The 20903-nt window shown below is 38.5% G+C and overlaps 1 protein-coding gene across 1 annotated transcript in view; it reads right to left on the bottom strand.

Annotated features, from left to right (window-relative positions):
- LOC145990135 (ATP-binding cassette sub-family G member 4-like) overlaps positions 1-20626 on the bottom strand; it is a 38660-nt gene extending 18034 nt beyond the window's left edge. The window contains exons 1-5 of the mRNA XM_083125798.1: positions 20423-20626; positions 10596-10713; positions 8522-8711; positions 7408-7553; positions 3780-4018 (exon numbers count right to left, since the gene is read on the bottom strand). Of these exons, the coding sequence (XP_082981924.1) occupies positions 3780-4018; positions 7408-7553; positions 8522-8711; positions 10596-10713; positions 20423-20597 (868 nt within the window). The 5' untranslated portion in view covers positions 20598-20626. The remainder of the gene's footprint in view (positions 1-3779; positions 4019-7407; positions 7554-8521; positions 8712-10595; positions 10714-20422) is intronic.
- Between the last annotated feature and the right edge of the window lie 277 nt (positions 20627-20903).

The raw sequence follows: 20903 nt of genomic DNA, 5'->3' as shown, positions 1-20903 counted from the left end.
TGGTGTATAAATAGTTTGATAGAAGAAAATCTTACGTTAGGGCCCCCCCCCCCCCCCAACTAATCAACCAAGCTACGTCCCTGCTGATCACTCACCAGCGCTATCGCGAAAGCATTTTCTGTTATCGCAGTCCCAGTTGATTGCCAGCTTGGGCTGCAAGTCGCTTCACCCTCTCGGCCCTAATTCGAGAATGGTCCCACGATATTAATTCAAATTTGGAGGCTCCACGGGTGACAGTCCCCTCTCAGCGTCTATAATTTCTCTGGCGAGAAAGAATTTCCTCTATCGCTGGGAAACCCCGAAATTAGTGCCATCTTTCCAGGTGGTTGTCAGATCAGGCTGCAAGACGCAAACTTCAGAACCTCCCGCGGCGCAGTGTAATTGACGCCAGGGTTCGGTACTGGGCCGCAGCCCGGCGGTTGAGAAATACTGATATCATTCCACCCGCGGAATCCCCCTATAGAGCGACTATAAGGAAGCTTGCTCCACTCTACCCCTCCCCTCCGCGCGGGAGTACGATGCGCAGGTCCTGAAGGCGGTTCCACTGTACCGTTATAGTCTGAATCTGCGACATATGTGGAGTTGGAGGGGAGAGGTGGAAGGCGGGACAACAGGGTTTCATGCAGAATTTTTCATCGGGTTTAAAGAGGTGTCAAAGGGAAATTTAGATCCAAAATGACAATAAATTGTGCCTTTGTGGAACATTTTGGGGTGGGAGGTGTTGAAAGTGGTGGATAAATCACTGTGCGACCCAGAGAAATAAGGAGAAACTTATAAATAGAAATAATAACAGAAATTCCGTTACTCCATGTTTAAAAAGGGCCAGCAACCTTTTTTTGTCTCCTGATAAAATAACCGTTCTGTAAAAACAAAACAAAAACAAACACACAAAAAAAACCTGCAACCGGTTAGTTCTGTTTCTCTCGTCTTCTCTCCTGATTCTAACGGTGTGTTGTTATCAGGAGGTCGTTAACACGCGTAAAAATGTCTTCCTTTCCCACGGGTTCCCTCTGAGCTGTAGGTCAGACCACCAGTTGACCTTCAGCTCCAACGTCTGCTAGGCACGAAACGTGTTCGCTCTGACGGAGCAAGCATGTCAGATCACACTATGTCTTTTATATCTGAGGACATGAGTGTGATCAGAATTTTTTGTAGAATTGGACAGTGCTTTGATAAAATTTGAATAGTAGAAATGATCACCATTATTATTATTATTATTATTATTATTATCGTGGTTATCAGTAGCGAAGCGTGGTCTTAAGAGGAAGGAAAGCAATGCAGTACTCCGAAAAATGGGGGGGGGGGGGTATATAAATTATACAGTCCATTGCCCCAGTTTTTCTAGGAAAGAAAGGACATTTTAAATAATAATAATATATCCATGAACTCCTCTCTCAACGGCCATACTGCTAAGTTCAAAATTCTTGTCACGTTATTGATAATAAAATACTTGCTATTACTTACAGCTTCCCGTACGAAATTTGAAATATTCATGTTTGTTTCACAAAAGAGAACACTCACTTCAACCACTCGTTCTTCCCACATAAATGGAAAATATTCCGAAAAGCTCAGAAGCTAACAGAAAAGTGATGTCAACCTCGTTGTAAAAATTAATGTTCACGGGGGAGTAATAGAACTGACTTGAAGCTTAAAATTAATTAAGCTTTCGAATAATAGGCCATTACAATAGGAAGAACATGCGCTGTTTCTTCTTTTTAATAATGTATTATATTAATAAAAATAATATTTCGAGTTGGATAGCATTTATGACTTAACGTTTTTGCTATTTGCAGGTCTCAGAAGAGAGTCTCATTGCTTTTTTTTTTACATACGTTTTATCAAAAAAAAACATCAGTTCATTGTTTGTATGAAAACTTACGATAAATATAGTGTAAATTATTTGGTAGTTGTCAACACTGGCGTGCGTTGTAATTTGAGACAAGAGAAGTGTGAAGCGGACAACAGCCAGCTGTTCTGTAGATTCCAGCGCTCCCCAGTGCCGGAACACCATGTTTGTCTTAATCCCTGAACGTCGACATTATTGACAAGTTTTACAAATCTTGAAACTCAAAGTAATGCTTTAAAGTTTATCTACATGGAATTTGGAACAGTTATATTAATTTATTTCAATAATTCTGTGTTTATAATAAAGCAAATATACATCTTCGAGATCATGTTAACACTTATATGTTTTCTAATAGTAGTGTCTGCTTTCTGCTTGGCTCGGGTGTTTTCGAGAAGCCGAAAAGCTCCGAAAAGCAGAGCTTTTATTAGTGGTTTGGGCACCGTACCTTCACCAGCATCTACCCTTCGCCATATGATACTTGAGAAGCGTTGGTTTCCCGCACAGTGGCTGCAAGCAGAGAGGTTGCTGCTTGCCAACGGGCTGCGGAGAGAATTTGCGGCCGTAAAATTTCGCGAAATCGAGTGCGATAGAAAATAAATAATGCACTCAACGTTAAGTACATTAAATAATATTTTAATTGTGCAAGCAGTGCTTGCATTGCTTGTACTATATCTTCGCCACTGGGGTTATGATTATTACAATACACTAATTACTATTATAATCTAACAAGAACCACTTTCATTCCAAATTGTTTATTATTTTTAAATACTTGGGGAGACTTTTTTACTCGATCCACCAGATGAGTGAATATCCAGCACAGCTGGTTTTCAATATCTCTTCAATTTCATTCAGTCAGTATAGCCATTGAAATGCATAGTTGTTCTATGTTGTTCTTCTTCTTACGTTAGATAATTGGCACCCATCGCAATGAAATTCTTCTAAGTGGCGAAGTGACCAGTGTAACGTGTAACGAAGCCAGATGTTGTTATTAATAATGCCAAATAACAATCATTACAGCAGTGTTGCCATATCTAATCTATTTCAACTAAGTTATAATATTGCGAGCCGTATATCTAGATTACGAATATGAAGGTTTCAACTTTAAGTATCCCAATTATATTTAATTATTATTATTATTTCCTTCAAAACATTTTGATACATATTAATATTAATTCTACTGTCCGGAAGAATATTATTTTGATTTAATTTAATGTAAATTATTTGTGAAAATATGTAAATGCTTATGCTCAGTGGCGGCGACTGAGATCCAAAACTTGGGGGCAAGGACAGTTTACTTTCTCTTGCTAGACAAGGCTTACTGGGGGCAACTGCCCTCTTGCCGTAACTGCTTATGTTTTTTTTAATAAAAATAAATAGGAACACATACAGTGCAAGGCAAAATAAAATAGTTATTTTCAGTTGACATGTACAAATACAAAAGAAATCAGAGATTTTAATCACGAATGTAGAATATCTTTGCCATGTTAATATAAAATTAGCACAAATTATTACTGATTATAAATTAAGTCTTTCTGCAAAATTCTACGGAGGTACAAAAAATAAGGAGGCAGGATATTGAGAAAATATGGACAAACCATTGGAACATAGCATAAAATTCTAGAATAATTAACCCCTTTGAAACATTGCAATTTTCGAATTCACAATCTTGCTCTTGTGATAATTACTGCAAAATGTTGACTAAATGAATGAGAATGGGGCTGGGCCATTTGAGATACTTACGGAGTATACGCATCTCGGTGGCCCCAGCTGGACTCGCTAAATTATTTGCGACCGTGATCGTGTGACTGTGATGTGAATGTAGTGTTTTGATCCAATACCTACTAATGATTACGTCACATGTAAACAGGATCTGCATGGGCCTTGTTATAAGATGGTATTGTTGAACGCACAGGCAATGATCAAGTTCACTTACTGACATCCGCTGGGTTGTGGTGAGTGGGACAGTGAATCCCCATGGATCCTAGAAAGGAGACGAGCTGCTTGGGGGAGCCCTGGTATATGCAGCGCCCTCTTGCCAGGAAGTATACGTGGCTGAACATGTAGAAGAGGGATGCGCTTGGCTGATGGATCGTGCAGATGATATTCCGGCCTTGACTTGCTAGCGTCTGCAGCATGTGGATGCACTGGGAACTCGCCACGGAGTCCAGGCCACTGGAAAGAAACGAGAAAGACATTAAAACACCTAATAAGATATGTATACTCCTTAAACGCAAGAGATGTCATTTCATATCACTCCAACACATAGGCATCCATTGGATATCCTCATGTTCGTCCAGGAGATATCCAGGAAGGATGTTTTATGAATATTCGGTGGATATTAATTTTGGATGTTTCAGACATCAGTGACATTTGGTTCACGTGGACGGGACGTTATTTGGACATTTTTATTTGGTTTGGTTTATTTCTCCCGAATTTTCATTATATATTATTCTCTTGCGCGCCTACGATGTATTTAATAAACAAAACTTAAATGACGTACATTTTGAGCATTACAATATTTTCATTAAACAAATTAGTTATTGGGAAATGATTTATCTCCTGAGTGAATTGATACACTTTTCTATATTTAGTAAACTATAATAATGCTGACCTCCGTGGCGGAGTGGTTATGACGACGCTAGGGGTTCCGGGTTCGAATCCCAGACTGGGCATTGGCGTTCTTTGTGAGTATTCCTTCATCAATTCCATCACTCATCCTCATCGTCGCGATCAGCTGCTAAAAGTGGAAGATAACCGAAGTAAAACAACTTAATTCAAATATATAATTCAGTAAACTATAATATTTCTTCGCATGTTACAATCACTACATGTTCGTTTTTAGCCACTCATTCGAATATGTTGGTCCATGTTAAAAAACACTTTCTGTAAAGTTTTCTTGAAATTAAAAGACCTCCAAGAAGAGATTATTTGAACCCGCTTCCCATTTAGATTTTCAAGATACTCCCGAGCACCCTTCTAGGGGGTGACCATGAGTTTTCAAAATTCCACTATTCGACCCGTCCTATGGAAGAACGTAAGGGTTGATATTTTCAGAAGACACCCAATTGTCAACCTCTCTTACACTCAGTACACCCTGAACTGCATTTTTGCAGACTAACGAGGATCTGGTACCTGAACCTACAGCCAGTATAATCTTCTGTAGGATTTATGTAGTGTCGTCCATATGTGTTCGTGATTGTCCCTCTCATTATTGCCTTTCATCTTTATCGTCGCGACCAGCCAAAAGTGGCAGAAAAGAGATGCAAAATAAGTTTTATGGACTTACGCTATAGGTTTTTACGTGACGACAAGTAAGATTTATTTTTAGTTTTGAAAATATTAACCCGTTACTTTGTTGGAGTCTGATTGAAATTGTACAACAGTTCTTTAGACGCCCATTTCAAAACCATGGACTAAATAATTTCCTACACACATTGTTTGAAATTAGGAGCCCTTTGAAGCGTGATGCCACTCGATTCCCTTACAGTGGGGCACTCAACTCGTCTCATATGTTTTGAGAAAGTGACGTTGATATATTCCGTAATTTATCATCATCCATTCAGTAAGAAAATACTGTTAGTAAGTTACAGGTCTTCCTTATTGCATAATGGTAAAGTCGTCACCTTGTAATCAAGGGGTCCCTGGTTCGATACACGGTGGAGGCACGTAGTTGTAAAGATTCCACTTTAGACTACTGGCCCAGTACCGATTAGCCTTTCTGTTCATAAAGTGGATTTAAAAACAAATTCAAACCAAATGAAGTTACAGAATCGCCTTTTATGTGCGTGAACAAAAATTGTTATTACTTTTTATATCCTAGTGCAGAAGTATATGTATGAGAACACTTGTTACTAAACAGAATAACCTACATGAAGTTTCTCGTATGGTTTCCCGGGATTTATCAAGAAAATAACAGAAATAATAATGACAATAATTTTTGAGTAAAAAATTAGCTTCATACACTACTACTTACATTCTAGATCATTACATTCAGTAATTGGCGTTGTAGTCTGCTATATTTTCGTTATTTAGCAAGTTTCTACCAGATTATCTTTCTCTTTATTTGAATGCTATTTTCACGTTATTGTGGTTAGCTCATGTATAGATCCACATCTTATCAATTCTTTACTCATTATTATAAGATCAAAATGTTGTAATTAACGGGTAGAGATTTGTCGTCGTATTTTCCTTATCTCAATAACTAATACATCGATTTGCACATTGATTTAGATATATACCGCAATCAGCACAAGAGGTAGATATAAAATTAATAATAAATTTGCATACCAATAATTCCGTACCTAAATTCAATTTGCACGACTCTATTTCTAAAATATTTGTATTATTAAATAAAACATGCTTTTGTTGCTTATTTATTCTTTTTTTTTTTTAATAATTGGTGTACTTCAATTTTGGAGTCACTGTAATTCCAATGTAAAAAATTAGCTTCATTTATACCTTAGTAGCTTGTGCTATAAGTCAATTGATCTATCTGATCTACTAATGACGTCGTCGCCTTGTAATCAATAGGTCCCGGGTTCGACACTCGGTGGAGGCACATAGTTGTTCGCATCCCACTTTAAACTGTAGGTCCAGTCCTGATTAGCCTATCTGTGCATAAAGTGGACTTAACGTTCAAGATAATGTCAGTTTAAACATGCAAACTAAAATAACCGTTACATAACTTTTCTTAAGAAAAGGAGTAATATGAAATATTTAAGGAACATTGTATGACACTGACTGACAATAGAAACAATATATAAGCTCTTACCCTCCAGAGAGTTCATTTTTCGACAGCGCAATTAACGATGTAGTTGGAAGCGAATTAAACGTAAAGGGAACAACATACTCCCCTTTTTGTATGTAGCCCCGGGGGGTTAAAATATAGTAGAAATATATTTCGGGGGGGAGGGGATCCGAACCAAGTGTCTCACATCATTATTATTATTATTAATTTTTAAATTAAAGTAATTGTAATTAATAATAGTATTAATTAAAATATTCAAATTTCTTAATTAATATTATATTTTTATTACATGAATAGGTAAAAGCACGGTATAAAGATAGTGATATAACAGCACGTATTCATTATTAGCTATCGTATAGCTAAGCTTGGTAAAATGTGTATATAAAAAACAAAAAACAACTACCCTGGCAAGGAAATTAATGTCAAATAGATAAATAATTGAATATTTATTGAATATCAAAAAGTATGTTAGATCCAGTTTACGAAAACTGGTAATATTTTATGCATCATTATAAGTAGTAATAAATCTTCTTTGGTACTATCATTCAAAGTCGTATGATCCCAATATAATCCTTGCTTTCCAATTATTTCGACGGAAATAAATAACTCTCGATTGAACAAGTATCTTTTCATTATTTAATTTGTTATTTTAATATTTCATTATTTAATTTTAGTACTTAGTAAGTATTTCGTAGGGTCTGGATCCCTGGACCCCCTCCCCTAAATACGTCCTTGACGGTGGGAATGAATTTTACCACTTCGGGGAGAGACTGACTACTCTCCTCCTTTCCTCCCAATCCATTACACTGCTTACCTTGTAGGTTCGTCGACAAACACTATCGGTGGGTTGTTGACAAACTCTAAAGCTATGGACAGCCTCTTCTTTTCTCCACCGGAAAGCTTGTCTGTCATCGTCCTTCGACAGGACATCAGGCCCAGCTTTTTCAGCATTTCGTTGACCTGCACACCAGAAAGAAACCGAAATAAATTTAATTAAAATCATATATTTTGCTTCAAACAGATAAAAGCTTTAGATATGAACCGCCGAACCAAAACTGTTCACCTTTTTGTTGATACATTCCTCATGTACATGTGTAGTACATTTTGTAACAACATTTTGCGTGCAATTTTCTGACAAGAGTATAGTGGTTGATGTCCTTTTATTTGTTATGTTCTGTAGACACAGAAAGTACTTGCCAACTGGGAAAGAGGGAGAGGGGAGTTAAAATCTACAAATTCTGTAAAATTTAGGAATCCATACGTCGGAGGTTAATGTATTCACACACGTAGGTACTTCATAAAATGAGATTAATACGAGGATACACAATAACAACGATTTAATGCCAAACTTACAAAACCATTCCTAAGATGATTCAACTTACATTTTGTAATAAACAACTTTACAAACAATTGAATGTTGACTCAGATTAACACCATATTAAATAACTTTTGTAAATCAGTAATTTTTACTCGACATTAGTAGATAAATTTATAATCTACCTTTCTGGATCGATAAAATAGCTGCGATATTGTTTCGTTTCTTGCTAATATTGGAAATAATTATATATATATATATATATATATATATATATATATATATATATATATATATATATATATATATACTGTATACATATAGGCAGGCTATATACATATGAAACTTATGTGATTTACAAGCAAAGATTTTCAAATATATAATTTTATGTAATATTAAATATTTCTCTAAGCCAAAGCAAATTTGGTGGGGCACATTGAAATTTTGGAGGGGCCAGTGCTCCATCCTCCTTTTGTATATTTTTTTACCACATAGGGCATCAATTCATTATTTGTATTAATATTGTTCTAAATGAAATGTTGTATGGCTTAATTGTAACCCTATTGAGATAATAAATAATAATAATAATAATAATAATGACTCCCCTGCTTACCACATTTCGCCTCTCCTGGGAGGTGAGTTCGTCTCCCAGCTTGAGATTAGCAGCGATGGCCAGGAGCTCCTCCACGGTCATGTTTGGCTGGTGCATGTCCTCCTGCATTATGTAGCAGGAGAGCTTGTGGAACTGTTTCGTGTTTCTCGGCTGGCCGTTCATGAAGATGTCTCCTGATGCTCCAAGACTCCTGCAACGAAGGACACGAAAGTGAGAACGCCATACATTCCTGTTTGTGTTTAAACAGCACGCTGTGACTTTATTTGTCATTTTTTTTAATCTCACTACCGTATTTCACCGTGTAATCGTCTCGGATTTTATGCATTTTTTAAAAAAAAGAAGTGGGGTGCGACCATTTTGTGAAGCTATTTTTTAATGTGTATTATTTTTTTATGCTCACAGCATAATCTGTCCTTTCCAGAAAAAAATTCTAGATCCGTCTATGTACCCATGAAACATATCGATGTTAAACGGCATGCTTTCACACAATTACTGTTCTTAAAACGACAGATATGATTTTTCAGTATTTTCTTATACCCTGTCTCAGCTAACTGTGGAGCAAGGCCGCGCATAGCGACAGAGAAGCGAAGGAAATCGATTGGCCAGAGCGAAGCTGTACACGCTACTCAAAGGCTGGTAACTGCAGTCATTTTCCCCTCCTTCAAGCAACACCGTTCCCTCTCTCGTGTTCATTGGTGGAGCCGTCAAGCGTCACTACTTGCGCAGATACTTGTTTTCGTTCACCTGCTCCACAGTTAGCTGGGACAGAGTATACTTGTCACTTGGAATAGACATATATGGAGATCCATTTTTAAAAATTTATTCGTAATTTTGGTTTCCCCTTGACCTCCAACATTTGATTCTTCTTTCATTCCACAAGCATGCTTCTTCAGTACTTATAATTCTTCACTTGCGGATCATTGACACGTGTCGAATATCAATATGCTAATCGGGTATCAAGACGTCGGTCGTTCATCTCTTGGTACATTAAAGAAGCAAAGCTCCTGCAAATGTATTTGTCTTCTGCCGCCCCAGGGTCAATGCCAAGGACCGAATACATTGCTCTCTGCAGTGTTGAGTCTCTCTGCTCTGTAGATTTGCATCTTCATACGAACTAAGATGAGTAAATATTCAACAGCCGAATGCAGGAGACATGCAGTGAAGAAATTTGCATACATACTCTTTTGTGTTCAATTTAGATGCTACATCGTTTTCAATCACAACCATAGGTGTCCACAGGGGGAAAATAATGGCGCAGACCACACCATTATTTTTTTGTGCTGAGGAAGGGGGATTTTTCCCTTCAGAATACCGTATTTCGCCGCATAATCGTCGCAGATTTTATGCCATTTTTGTTGCTGTTGAAAAAGTGCGATGCAATCATTATGTCAAGCTTTCTTTTTTAAGAAAATGTTCTGGCATTACCGGTACTTAAAAATAATTTGTTACTAGGTAATTTGTCTCCGGTGCAGGATTACGATGCGCGGAATACTCATGAAAATGCGTTGAAATTGAACTCATCCTCATCGTTGCGGTTAACCACAAGTGGAAGAAAAGCGACGCCGCCATATATATATATATAGATAAAATCTGGTCAATAACAAGTTCGAAGTAACCTAAAGTATTATAATGGTCTATTGCCTAAGGGATATATGTCCCCTTACACCCAGAGGAGGCATTGTCTGTAGTTTCGTGTCTAAATTTCTTGAAGTAAATAAAATCACAACCATTCACTGTAGAGTTCACCATACCACGAATGCTCGTACAGAATGTAGATGCCCCTTTCCCTTACTTTTTGCTACTTTTGGCCCCGCGCTATGCTAAACATTATCTACTAATCGAAAGTAAACAACTGTCCTTGCCTCCGGTTTTGGCACCTTCCCCCACTAGTTTTGGTTTGTCGAAAACACGATCTGAAATCAAGAATTCCACGGAACAAAACATAAACAAAAGACAATTATATAAATTTCCTGGAACCGAATCGCCGCCACTGAATTGAAATGGTTCAGAATTAATTATCAATAATACGAGAAAATTAATGTGAATGTATAATGTGAAAATTAATTGAATTTACCTGTAGCCGCTAAGAATATCCATCAAGCTAGTCTTTCCAGCTCCTGAACAGCCCAAGATGGCTGAAAGCTGTCCCGATTTGAAGCGTCCACTCACGGATTTTAGTATTTGCAATCGTTCTGAAATAGACAAGAGAGATAAGAATTCGGTACTTTAGTATTATACGAACAACCTCATTTCAGACCGTCTGTTTTCTGGGAAAGCAAAAGAAACACACTTATGGACATAATAGGTTAGGTTAGGTTTGGTTTGTCGAAAACAGACGATCTGAAATGAGGTAGTCCGTATAATACTAAAGTACCAAGAATTCCACGGGACAAAACATAAACAAAATACAATTATATAAATTTCCTGTAGAACTGGGCATAATTCAACGAGGCATTTGTTGTGCTACCAAATATATACGTATGTTTAACATCGTCTACGCTGCCTAAAAAAATGCATTATAATATGCTGCTCTATGTTACCAAATGTTCTCCTTCGCTTTTCAGCCGTATTTCCTGGTAGACTAATAGTAAACGTCAAATGCACTAAAGTGGAAGATAGATTGTGCACTATGAAGCAGATCGAGTGAACTTTGTTCTTCGCTAATGCGTGAGTACTTTTGTTTTGTTCATTTTTTCGGTCAATCCCTCACGAATTTAGTGACAGAACGCAATTAATTGTCTGCTTGGATTGAACCGCTGGGTTGCAGGAGGTGCCTACGCAAAGTACCCCACTAACTGCAATCTTGCAGGTCAACGATGCTCTGGCGGCTGGACGCACGGCCTGTATAATCCTCTTTGAGGCTATGTCTTGTTCATTTGTGCACCTTTACAGCATCAGGTTTTAGAATAGGTATGGAAATTTGAGTCCCTAGATATTTTGTTGCTTTTTGTGTAGGCAATGTGTTTATGGGTCTGGTGCGGAACACACCCAGCTTGCGACGAACATCAAAACTAAATGTAAAGAGCTCTAAATCTGTCCCTCCTAACCTAACCACATATGTATTATTAGACCTAAGCGGAATTGTAAATCAGGAATTGTTAGGTTAGAAGGACTTGGTTTAGAGCTGTTAGCATTTAGTTTTGGCGTTCGTTGCAAGCTGAGTGTGCCCCACACAAGATCCATGTGTGTATCCTTATATAATGAGTAGTAATTAAGATTCACTACTTTTGAAATAATTTTCAACGACAAACACCTGGGGTTCGTCAAGTATCTGAACTCTTAGCGAGCAACGTGTTCGCTCAGCTACTCGACGGCCAAATAAGCGTTGCTCTGCGAGCGCTGAGCGAACTTGAACCTTGCTCGCCACATGTTTGAGCCACAGAATATAGCGTTTCTGTGTTTCGATCTCGTGAGGCAAAGGGAAGAAGAGGAAAACTGTATGAGGATGGCAGGGTAGCGAGCAGCGAGTGGCGACCAATGAGGAAATATTTATGATAAACTGAACGGTTTGCAATTTAGCGTAATTAGAGAGGAAGTTCGAGTAACAGAAGGTGATGTAATATTCCAGTTTTTGTAATTGTATTAAAATAAAAGTGTTGTTTATTCCAAATAATAAATATACACGAAGTTTTGGAAAGTTGTGCAAGGGTGTGAAAATGAAAATTTCGACAGTTTTGTTCCCATCAACTATTCTATTTCCATAGTTAACAGCTTTTCAAACACCCAAATCTTGTCCACTCGACGCAGCCACATTGATCACAGATTATTCAAGACACTGATATTTTGATCAATGAGCAAACAGCGTTAAGTAAATGATCTGCTGCTCAACGAGCGAAAATCTTGCTCGGCGAGCGTCGCTCAGATACTTGACAGGCCCCTAATGTTCACGGTGTCATGGCTACTAATATTGCATCGTCTAAGCTGCCTATTGACAAGTAGCGTAGCTAACCCAACCTCCTCTTTGCTGATTTGGCCATTACAAAATCATGCGTCTCCTCTAGGGTGATTAACCCTCCCGTTTTTCCCGAGATCTTCCGTATTTGAGCTAATTTTTGGATCCTCCCGGCTCCCATATTCACATTCTATTTCTCCCGTGCATATCATTACCAACCAAGATCGAGAAATTTGAATTTATTCCGAGTTCAGCGAACCATACAAAACTTCAAACTTCTTTTAGCAAGATCTTGCACGTTTAATCTCGGTCGGGCGGAAGTGACGTAATATCTTGCAGTAGTTCATTGTTGCTTAGTTCTGCAGCAGCAGTGAATAAATCCGTATGGGTTAGAACTAAGAAACAGGGAAATTTGTAAATTTTTATTCTCTGTTTTGATCTGTATATTGTATAAAATGTAAATTAATCCTTTTGTTTAATTGTCTATTGCATAAACATTTTCTGGGGTAATGCCGCGGCGCTACAAATGTCAAAATTTGTTGGGACTAAATCTCTCATAAATTCAATGCCAAAAGTTGGAAATCTCCCATAAAATTCAATGCCGAAAGTTGGAAATCTCCCGTAAATTCATGGCAGAAAGTTTGAAATCTCCCGTAAATTCATGGCAGAAAGTTTGAAATCTCCCGTAAATTCATGGCAGATAGTTTGAAATCTCCCGTAAATTCATGGCAGAAAGTTGATAACCCTAATCTCCCCTGTCGCACCTGTTATATTGAAATATTAATATGTATTCTGAAAACGATTTTTCCTCATCAGGAACACTCAAAAAGTAGTAATTATTTCAGAATGTTGAAAGTTTGTTTGAGAAGATGGAAGCCTGGGTGACTATTTAATTAAATGTAGAGGCCTATAATGAAGTTACCTTTGTTCTAAGTATAGCCTGAGATCTTTTGCAGAAAAGAAATTGTGGCATGCTGTTGGTATGTGGGATCCGGATATGAATAATTTGCAAGATTTCACTGGTGAAGACTTGTCCATTCATGATTCTCAAAAGAAATCTCAAATCTGAAACTTGCTGGCAAAGAGAAAGATCATGTAGTTGAAGGAAATTTGGCCCAAATAGGTTGGAAAACAATCCTCGACCTATATACATTGTTGCAGATTTCAATGACAATTATTTTCGCTTAATATGCAGAGTTTAAGATCGCGGGGAAAATATATCGCCCAATTCTCTCCGGAAACGTTACAAGTTAGACTTTCCCAGTGTTCCTAGTTGAACCACCAAACTGTGGTTCTCTGCCCGGGACCCACCTTCATGGAGATTACATTTCATGGGACTCATAAGCAAACTTGAATGCCTCATCCGAAAGTTCAGGATACTCGCATCTTCTGCGACCGAAACGAAAACGACAGATATCCGATTCCGTTGAGTTAAACATGAGAGAGATGCCGGTAAAAAGTAATGGTAAAGCGCGAATAACAGAAATGTAGAGTTTAGACTAGGTATACAACACGGGTTGAATTTAAATTGATAAAACAATATACCAGTAAAACTTGTCAATAACGGACAGGCCTGGGGGAAAAAATAAATGTCCATTATTGAGAAGGGCCCGCTATTCAGAAAAAAAGTGTAGGATGTTACACAATAGGATGAGCATATTACAGTGCGTACTTTACGAACATAATGCTTTTTTCTACATTCAAGAAACAAAATACTGTACTCCATATGGTGAATTTAAATATACTAAAGTATGCCTAAATACATTACAAATTTCAAAAAAGAAAATACAGTACACGTAGTGTAATCCTTTGTTAAATTACTGCATTCAAAATGCCCTTTCATTTTCAATAGGCTCTAACTATTTCTGGCCAGAACCAGATTGTCCAAAATATGTCTCGAACACTAAGTTTTTCTTTCTCGTAGACGTTGATGGCTTCAACTTTTACCTTTAAAGTCAGTCGTTTGCGTTTCTGTGACATTGTAGCAGAAGTGACGCATACTTCTCAAGATAACCACAAAGAATACTGTCTACTGTTTGCACTTTTAAGAAGAAATACGTTCGGTGTAACATGAAACAATGCGTGCTAGTTCGAAATAATGGCCATTGTTGTGTCGAATTCCAGGAATTGCGACCGTTTCCTTTCACGCTGTCCGTTATTAAGAAGTTTTATTTGCGTTGGGAGGTAGTTTTCAGTGTCCGCGTCCGTTATTAAGAATGTCCGTTATTGAGAAGTAATATTGCCATTAAACCCCATGTATTTCTGCCGGGGAATTTAAAAATGTCCGTAATTTAGAGGTGTTCGCTATTCAGAAGTGTCCGTTAGGAGAAATTTACTGTAATTTAAATGTAACAGGTTTTTAAAACCTAGTAAATAAATTTTCGAGCCCGACTTCGCGATCCACAAAATTCTCCCTCGGGACCCAGCAGTGGGTCGCGCCCCATAGGTTGAGAATCGACGTTCTGAAACCACAAGCAAGGTATTAATAATATTCATTGACATTATCAAGATATGTTATCCGCAAAAAAGCAAGCCACTGGCGACGTCTATAGTTCCGTGTTGTTCTGCGTGAACGACAGAAGCATGCAATATGTAGCCCGCACGAACCTCGATTTGATGTAACAATCTTGTTCCCGCTGACATGCATTCTCCGCCTCACATTTTCCGAGATATAATTGTGCGGATATAGAACCGTTATTCGACTGGCTCCTTGCGGTGCAACTAACGGGAAGAGACCCACAGGGACTAGCTCAGTGAATTGTTTGTCAACAGAGAAAATGTCCCGTGTTGCGAAATGGAATCCATATCGATGGGAGATTCATTTGTCTTGAACGGTTGAGAATTTGTTACAGCGTCCATATCAGTGATATGATGTAGACTGCATGCACGTAATTTATGCGTAAAATAGATTAGTTTGCATATTCTACGTAGAAAATGTAAACTAGCTTTAAAATTAATTTGCCAGAGCTCTTTTGGAGAAAAGGTGTCATTTTCAATCAAGTTAATTCAGTGCGTATGCGTCACTTATTTTTATTTTATTGTAATCAATGTGTCCCGGGTTCGATACCCGGTGGAAGCACATGCGGTTCGGATCCCGCTTTAAACTGTAGGTCCAGTCCCGATTAGCCTTACTGCGCATAAAGTGGACTTAAAGCAACCCCCACTCTCTATCTCTGCCAATCTCTGTGGCGGATGGTTAGCACATCTCGCTACGAAGTGGTCGCGTGTTCGATTCCCAGTCTGCCCATGGGTGTTCTCTGTAAGAGTCCTTTCAACAAATTCATCATTAGGGCTCGGATAGTTATGCACTAAAGAACGAAAAATATGCATGCAAATATGCACTAAAAAGTGTAAAATATGCACTTAAACATGCACTTTAAAAACGCATTTAATTTATAAATGCCGTATATTACACACTATAAAATATTACATGCCAGGCAATGAATATGCATTATTCTGAATGCTCATTCGCTACACAGATTTTTTTTTCAAGTAATATGGTTCTGCGTTAAATGAAACACAATAAATTACAGATCAAGATCATGATTGCATTTGATAACAACATGATGTCTCAAATTTTCGAAATTTAAACTCCTTCTGTTTTCACCTAGAATAGTCTTACATTCAGAAAACACACGTTCCACTTCGCAAGATACAAGTGAACTGTATTTTAGGGCAACAAAGTCGGACACATTAAGTTCCAGATCATCCACACGTTGTCCATTTGTATGCAGAATATTGCAAACTTTCACCATTGTTGCATACCGACTGTTCTTTTTCAATACTGCATCCAATTTCTGTACATACACAGGATCTTCAACCTGAGTGAGGGCCTCTTTAATGTCGTCTATAATTTTGATGCTTGTTTGAAGTTGTTGAAAGAAGAAAGACAGAGAAAAGATAGAGAGAAGAGAAGCGAAGAGAAGAAAAATAAATACAGTATATGCTCGGTGTTGGTTGTGGGTAGAAAATTATGCACAACATCAAGTTATTTTCATACAAATATGCACCTGCATATGAAATATGCAGTTTTAGTTAAAAATCCTTAATTATGCATTTGCATATGCAAAATGCATAATTATCCGAGCCCTATTCATCCATCACTCATCTTCATCTTCGAGATTTGCCAAATGTGGCAGAAAAGCGACATAAAATAAAAAAATATATAAAAAAAATCCGATGCCCCCCAACCTCACCCCCCTCTGCGTGCGCACATGCTAGCGTCCTTTGTCCCCTTTAGAACTTAAGAGGCGGAAGATACATGAATGAGTCACTTGTTTATATAGTAAACATTGACATTACTAAAGCAAATGGTTTGATAATCCCAACGACCTTCCACTATCAATCAAGGCAGCAAACCTTCTATAGTTTTAACCCAAAAAAACATGGGGAACATTACATAACAAAACGCTGTGTTTGAAACCTGTTACGTCATTTTTGTTATACGTTCGTGATATTAAAGACATTCAAAGCTGTTTAGATTGTGTGAACGTAATCAAATCAAATCTTTGTTGGCGGAAGGATACAGTGGTGATAACTAGACCATTTTTAGGTTCTAAAAAGTGTGCTTTTATGTTCCTAAAATAGAATCTAAAAATCTTAAAATAGGTTCCAAAAATCCTGAAATAGGTTCTAAAAATATTAAATTAGGCTCGAAAAATCCTGAAGTTTCCAGAAAAACTTAAAATGGTACAAAATTCCTGAAAAATGTCGATTAGATACAATCGTTAAAAAAAAATCTGTTTGTACCCTTTAATTTTTTCATGATCCTAGTAACCACCCTGAATCTTTTTTCGTGTTCTCCACAGTCAAACTCTACCTTTTGGCTGTGATCATTTTATATGCTGAATATTATCTTTGAACAGACACATAGTCAGCAGGAGCGTAGGGTATATTCTAGGCTAGCAAGGCTATCTGCGAAGCCTGAAGTCTAGAGAATAAAATACAGGAGAGAAATCGATCAGCAATTGTAAATAATATTATTCATAACAGTGAGATGATGATGCTGATTCTATAGTTGACAACCTGATTTCTTATGAATTGGCAACCTGATTTCCTTTGAGTTGGCAACCTGATTTCCTTTGAGTTGGCAACCTGATTTATTTTGAGTTGGCAACCTGATTTCCTTTGAGTTGGCAACCTGATTTCTTTTGAGTTGGCAACCCGATTTCCTTTGAGTTGGCAACCCGATTTCTTATGAGTTGGCAACCCGATTTCTTATGAGTTGGCAACCCGATTTCCTATGAGTTGGCAACCCGATTTCCTATGAGTTGGCAACCTGATTTCCTATGAGTTTGCAACCTAATTTCTTAGGAGTTGGTATATTTATTTCTATTCATGGCATAGGACCACGTGATATAGTGAGATAACCCAGATCTTGGACTCAGTATACGCAAAATTGCAAAATTGAATGCTGAAACGTTAATTCGCAAGGCTTGAATGCCACAAAAGAACGAACTGTCGCGAAAGTGAGTAAGACCACAGGGGTCAGAAGTTTGCTATTTCGACTGTGCAGACAGTAGGTGATTGGGTGCCAAAACTTGGAAAGGTGGAGGGGTAAGGACAGTTTGCTTTCTCTTAGATGACAAGGCCTAGCATTAAGAATCCATAGTGTGGGCAAAAAGTAGAGGAGAACTGTCCCCTCTAATCGCCGCCACTGTCTGTAGGTAATAGTGACGTCAGACATTTGTTTTATTTAGCTTTGAAAAACATTATAAACTTTGAAGGGGCGAGGGATCATCAGAGAACATGTTTCAAAGAAGACTGTCATTGAATTGTTTCGTCACCAAACCGAGTAAATACCTCTGCGAGATATAAAAATCGTATAAAACCTAAAAAGAAAGTTTACTTTAGGCACATAAACCTAAAATAGATTCTAACAAGCAAAATAGGATATTTTAGTCACTATAAACCTTCATCAGTTGTTGCGTTTTTTAATGGAACACTGATATAATTTGTTATTTCCTATTTACCTGCAAAGGATAAAAATAGGTTAAAAATCTAAAATCCGAGGCCTAGTGGTAACCTACCCGACTTTAACATGCAAATAGTTAAAAGTATGCAGCGTTGCCAACTTCAGTCGTCAATAGCGAAATTCCCACCTATATAAATCTAGCAAAGAGTACTCAAATTCAATTAGGATAGAAAAGATAAAATGTGCGAGGAGTAGCGAGTGTGTCACAAGTATAATACAAATGTTGTAGTGTGTAAAATATATTATTAAAATTACAATTATTTATATCCAGGGAACGAATTTATAATGTAAATGCGAATTTTTATATGATGCTAAAATCAATATCACTTGTACTCTATTTCTGAATTGTGATATGCACGCTCAAAAAAATGCCATTTTTATTTGCCATATTTTGCATGTGTTGTGTATTTTAGCAGGGTTGTTAAAGGTCCAAGAATTTTAAAATAAATTTAATTCCGGTCCAGGAGAGAAAATCAGTAAGCGTAAATGGTATGTGGACCGTAAAGAACCTTTTTATCTGTAAAGTATTTCAATTCGGTCCAGGAACCTTTTTTTACGAGATCAATTTAAATCCGGTCCAGGAACCTTTTTTCCGGCTCAATTTAAATCCGGTCCAGGAAGCTTTTTTCCCCTGGATGAAGTTAAATACTGTCCAGGAACCTTTTTTCGGGCTCAATTTAAATCCGGTCCAGGAACTTTTTTCCCCGCATGAAGTTAAATACTGTCCAGAAACCTTTTTTCGGACTCAATTTAAATCCGGTCCAGGAACCTTTTTTCCCCGGCTAAATTTAAATACGGTCCACGAACAATTTTTTTCTGGATAAATTTAAATACGGTTCAGGAACCTTTTTGCCGGATCAATTTAAATTCGGTCCAGGAACCTTGTATCAATGAAACAATACGCAACTTGGACCGAATTTAAATTGTGCGAGAAAAAAGGTTCCGGTCCTGCAGCGAAACCCAATAGAACCCATTAGAATTTATGGTTTCCTGGACCTTGAACAACCCTGGTTTTTAGCACGTATTTTATTTTTACATATAATTTCCATATTTCTAAACATTTTTCTACATATATTCCATATTCGTGCTATTAGGTTACTTACTGCACATTCCGTTTTGTGTCAAATACCAATATTCAACTGTAGTTTCTGGAACTTCGTTTCCCTCCCTCCTCGTGGGGGTGGGGATTTCTGAAGTACTACGCTGGGAACACTCAGATCTGTGTCAGGATTCAATCTCTGAATCTACGGTGTGGAGATCGTGAATTTGCCACTCAACCCGCTAGGACCCAGAAGCTGATTTGATTTGATTTTTTTGTTACTTAGCGTCTCTTCTCTGCTACTTTTGGCTAATCGCGAAGATTAGGATGAGTGATGATATGATGGAATTGATGAAGGAACGCTCACAAAGAACACCTAAGCCGAGATTCGAACCCAGGACACCTTGCGTCGTAGCGCGCTATGCTAACCACTCGGCCACGGAGGTCTCCAAGGCCACCTAAGTAGCCCAACAACAATGCACATATCTTCTCACCCATCATCCGGGGCGCAAGGGGTGAATTTCGTCGACGACACTCAAATGTCAAGATCTCTTCCACATAGTACACTATGGGTTGCATTTCTGGAGGCTAAGTAGGCTCTGGCGCCTGAATCCACAGACAGGATAATACTCGGCAGGGCTTGTGTTTTGTTCTGTCCATTTTTTTGGCCCCATCGTTAACTTCATCTTGTCACAACTTCATCTTCGCGATTAGCCCAAAGTAACACAAAAGCGAAGTGAAATACACTATGGGCCGGCCCCCGTGGCAGAGTGGTTAGCACATCGCGCTACGGCGCCAGGGGTCCCGGGTTCGAATCCTGGCCTGGGCATGGATGTTTGTGAGTGTCCATTCATCAATTTCATCATATCATCACTCATCCTCATCTTCGCAAATTAGCCAAAAGTGGCATGAGAAGCGAAGTAAAATAATGCAACTCAATCGATCAATCCATTCACTATGGTTCCTGACTTTTGGACACCCTGTATATGAACTCACCCATCTTCCAGCCACATCTCACGGTGTACGAGACATCCCTGAACTCAAGGTCCACCGCCGAACGTCTCTGAAGGCTCGTCAGCGTCTTCATCTCGCTGCCGCCGCACTCGCTGCTCGTCTCGGAGGTACCCGCGGTGGAGGCCACGCACGCCTCCTTCATCTCGTCGGTTCCCATGGCGACGGACTCTTCCGGCTTTCGCGGGACTTGGGAACGCACTGAGGAAAGATCGACGTGCTCCGAGCGCCGTGCATCGAACGTCACGTGACCTGACCTTCGCCGCGGGGGGGAGTGACGTGTGGACGCACCCAGCAGATGCGGAGAACATGTGCATCAGCTGTTGTGTGCTGTTACTCTTTGCTAAAGAGTTCGTTGACTTGTTCCTGCAGAATGAGGCTTTGACGTAGGTCCGCAACTGGAGACACTGAATCATACTTGGGCAAGAAGGCAGTGACTGTGGCGGAGGGGATAAAGGAGGCCCAC

The sequence above is a fragment of the Lepisma saccharinum genome, chromosome 7 (genome assembly GCF_977018435.1).
Source record: "Lepisma saccharinum chromosome 7, izLepSacc3.1, whole genome shotgun sequence".
NCBI lineage: Eukaryota > Metazoa > Arthropoda > Insecta > Zygentoma > Lepismatidae > Lepisma > Lepisma saccharinum.
Note: the sequence above shows the minus strand (reverse complement) of the source record. Positions and strands in the feature narration are given on the sequence as shown.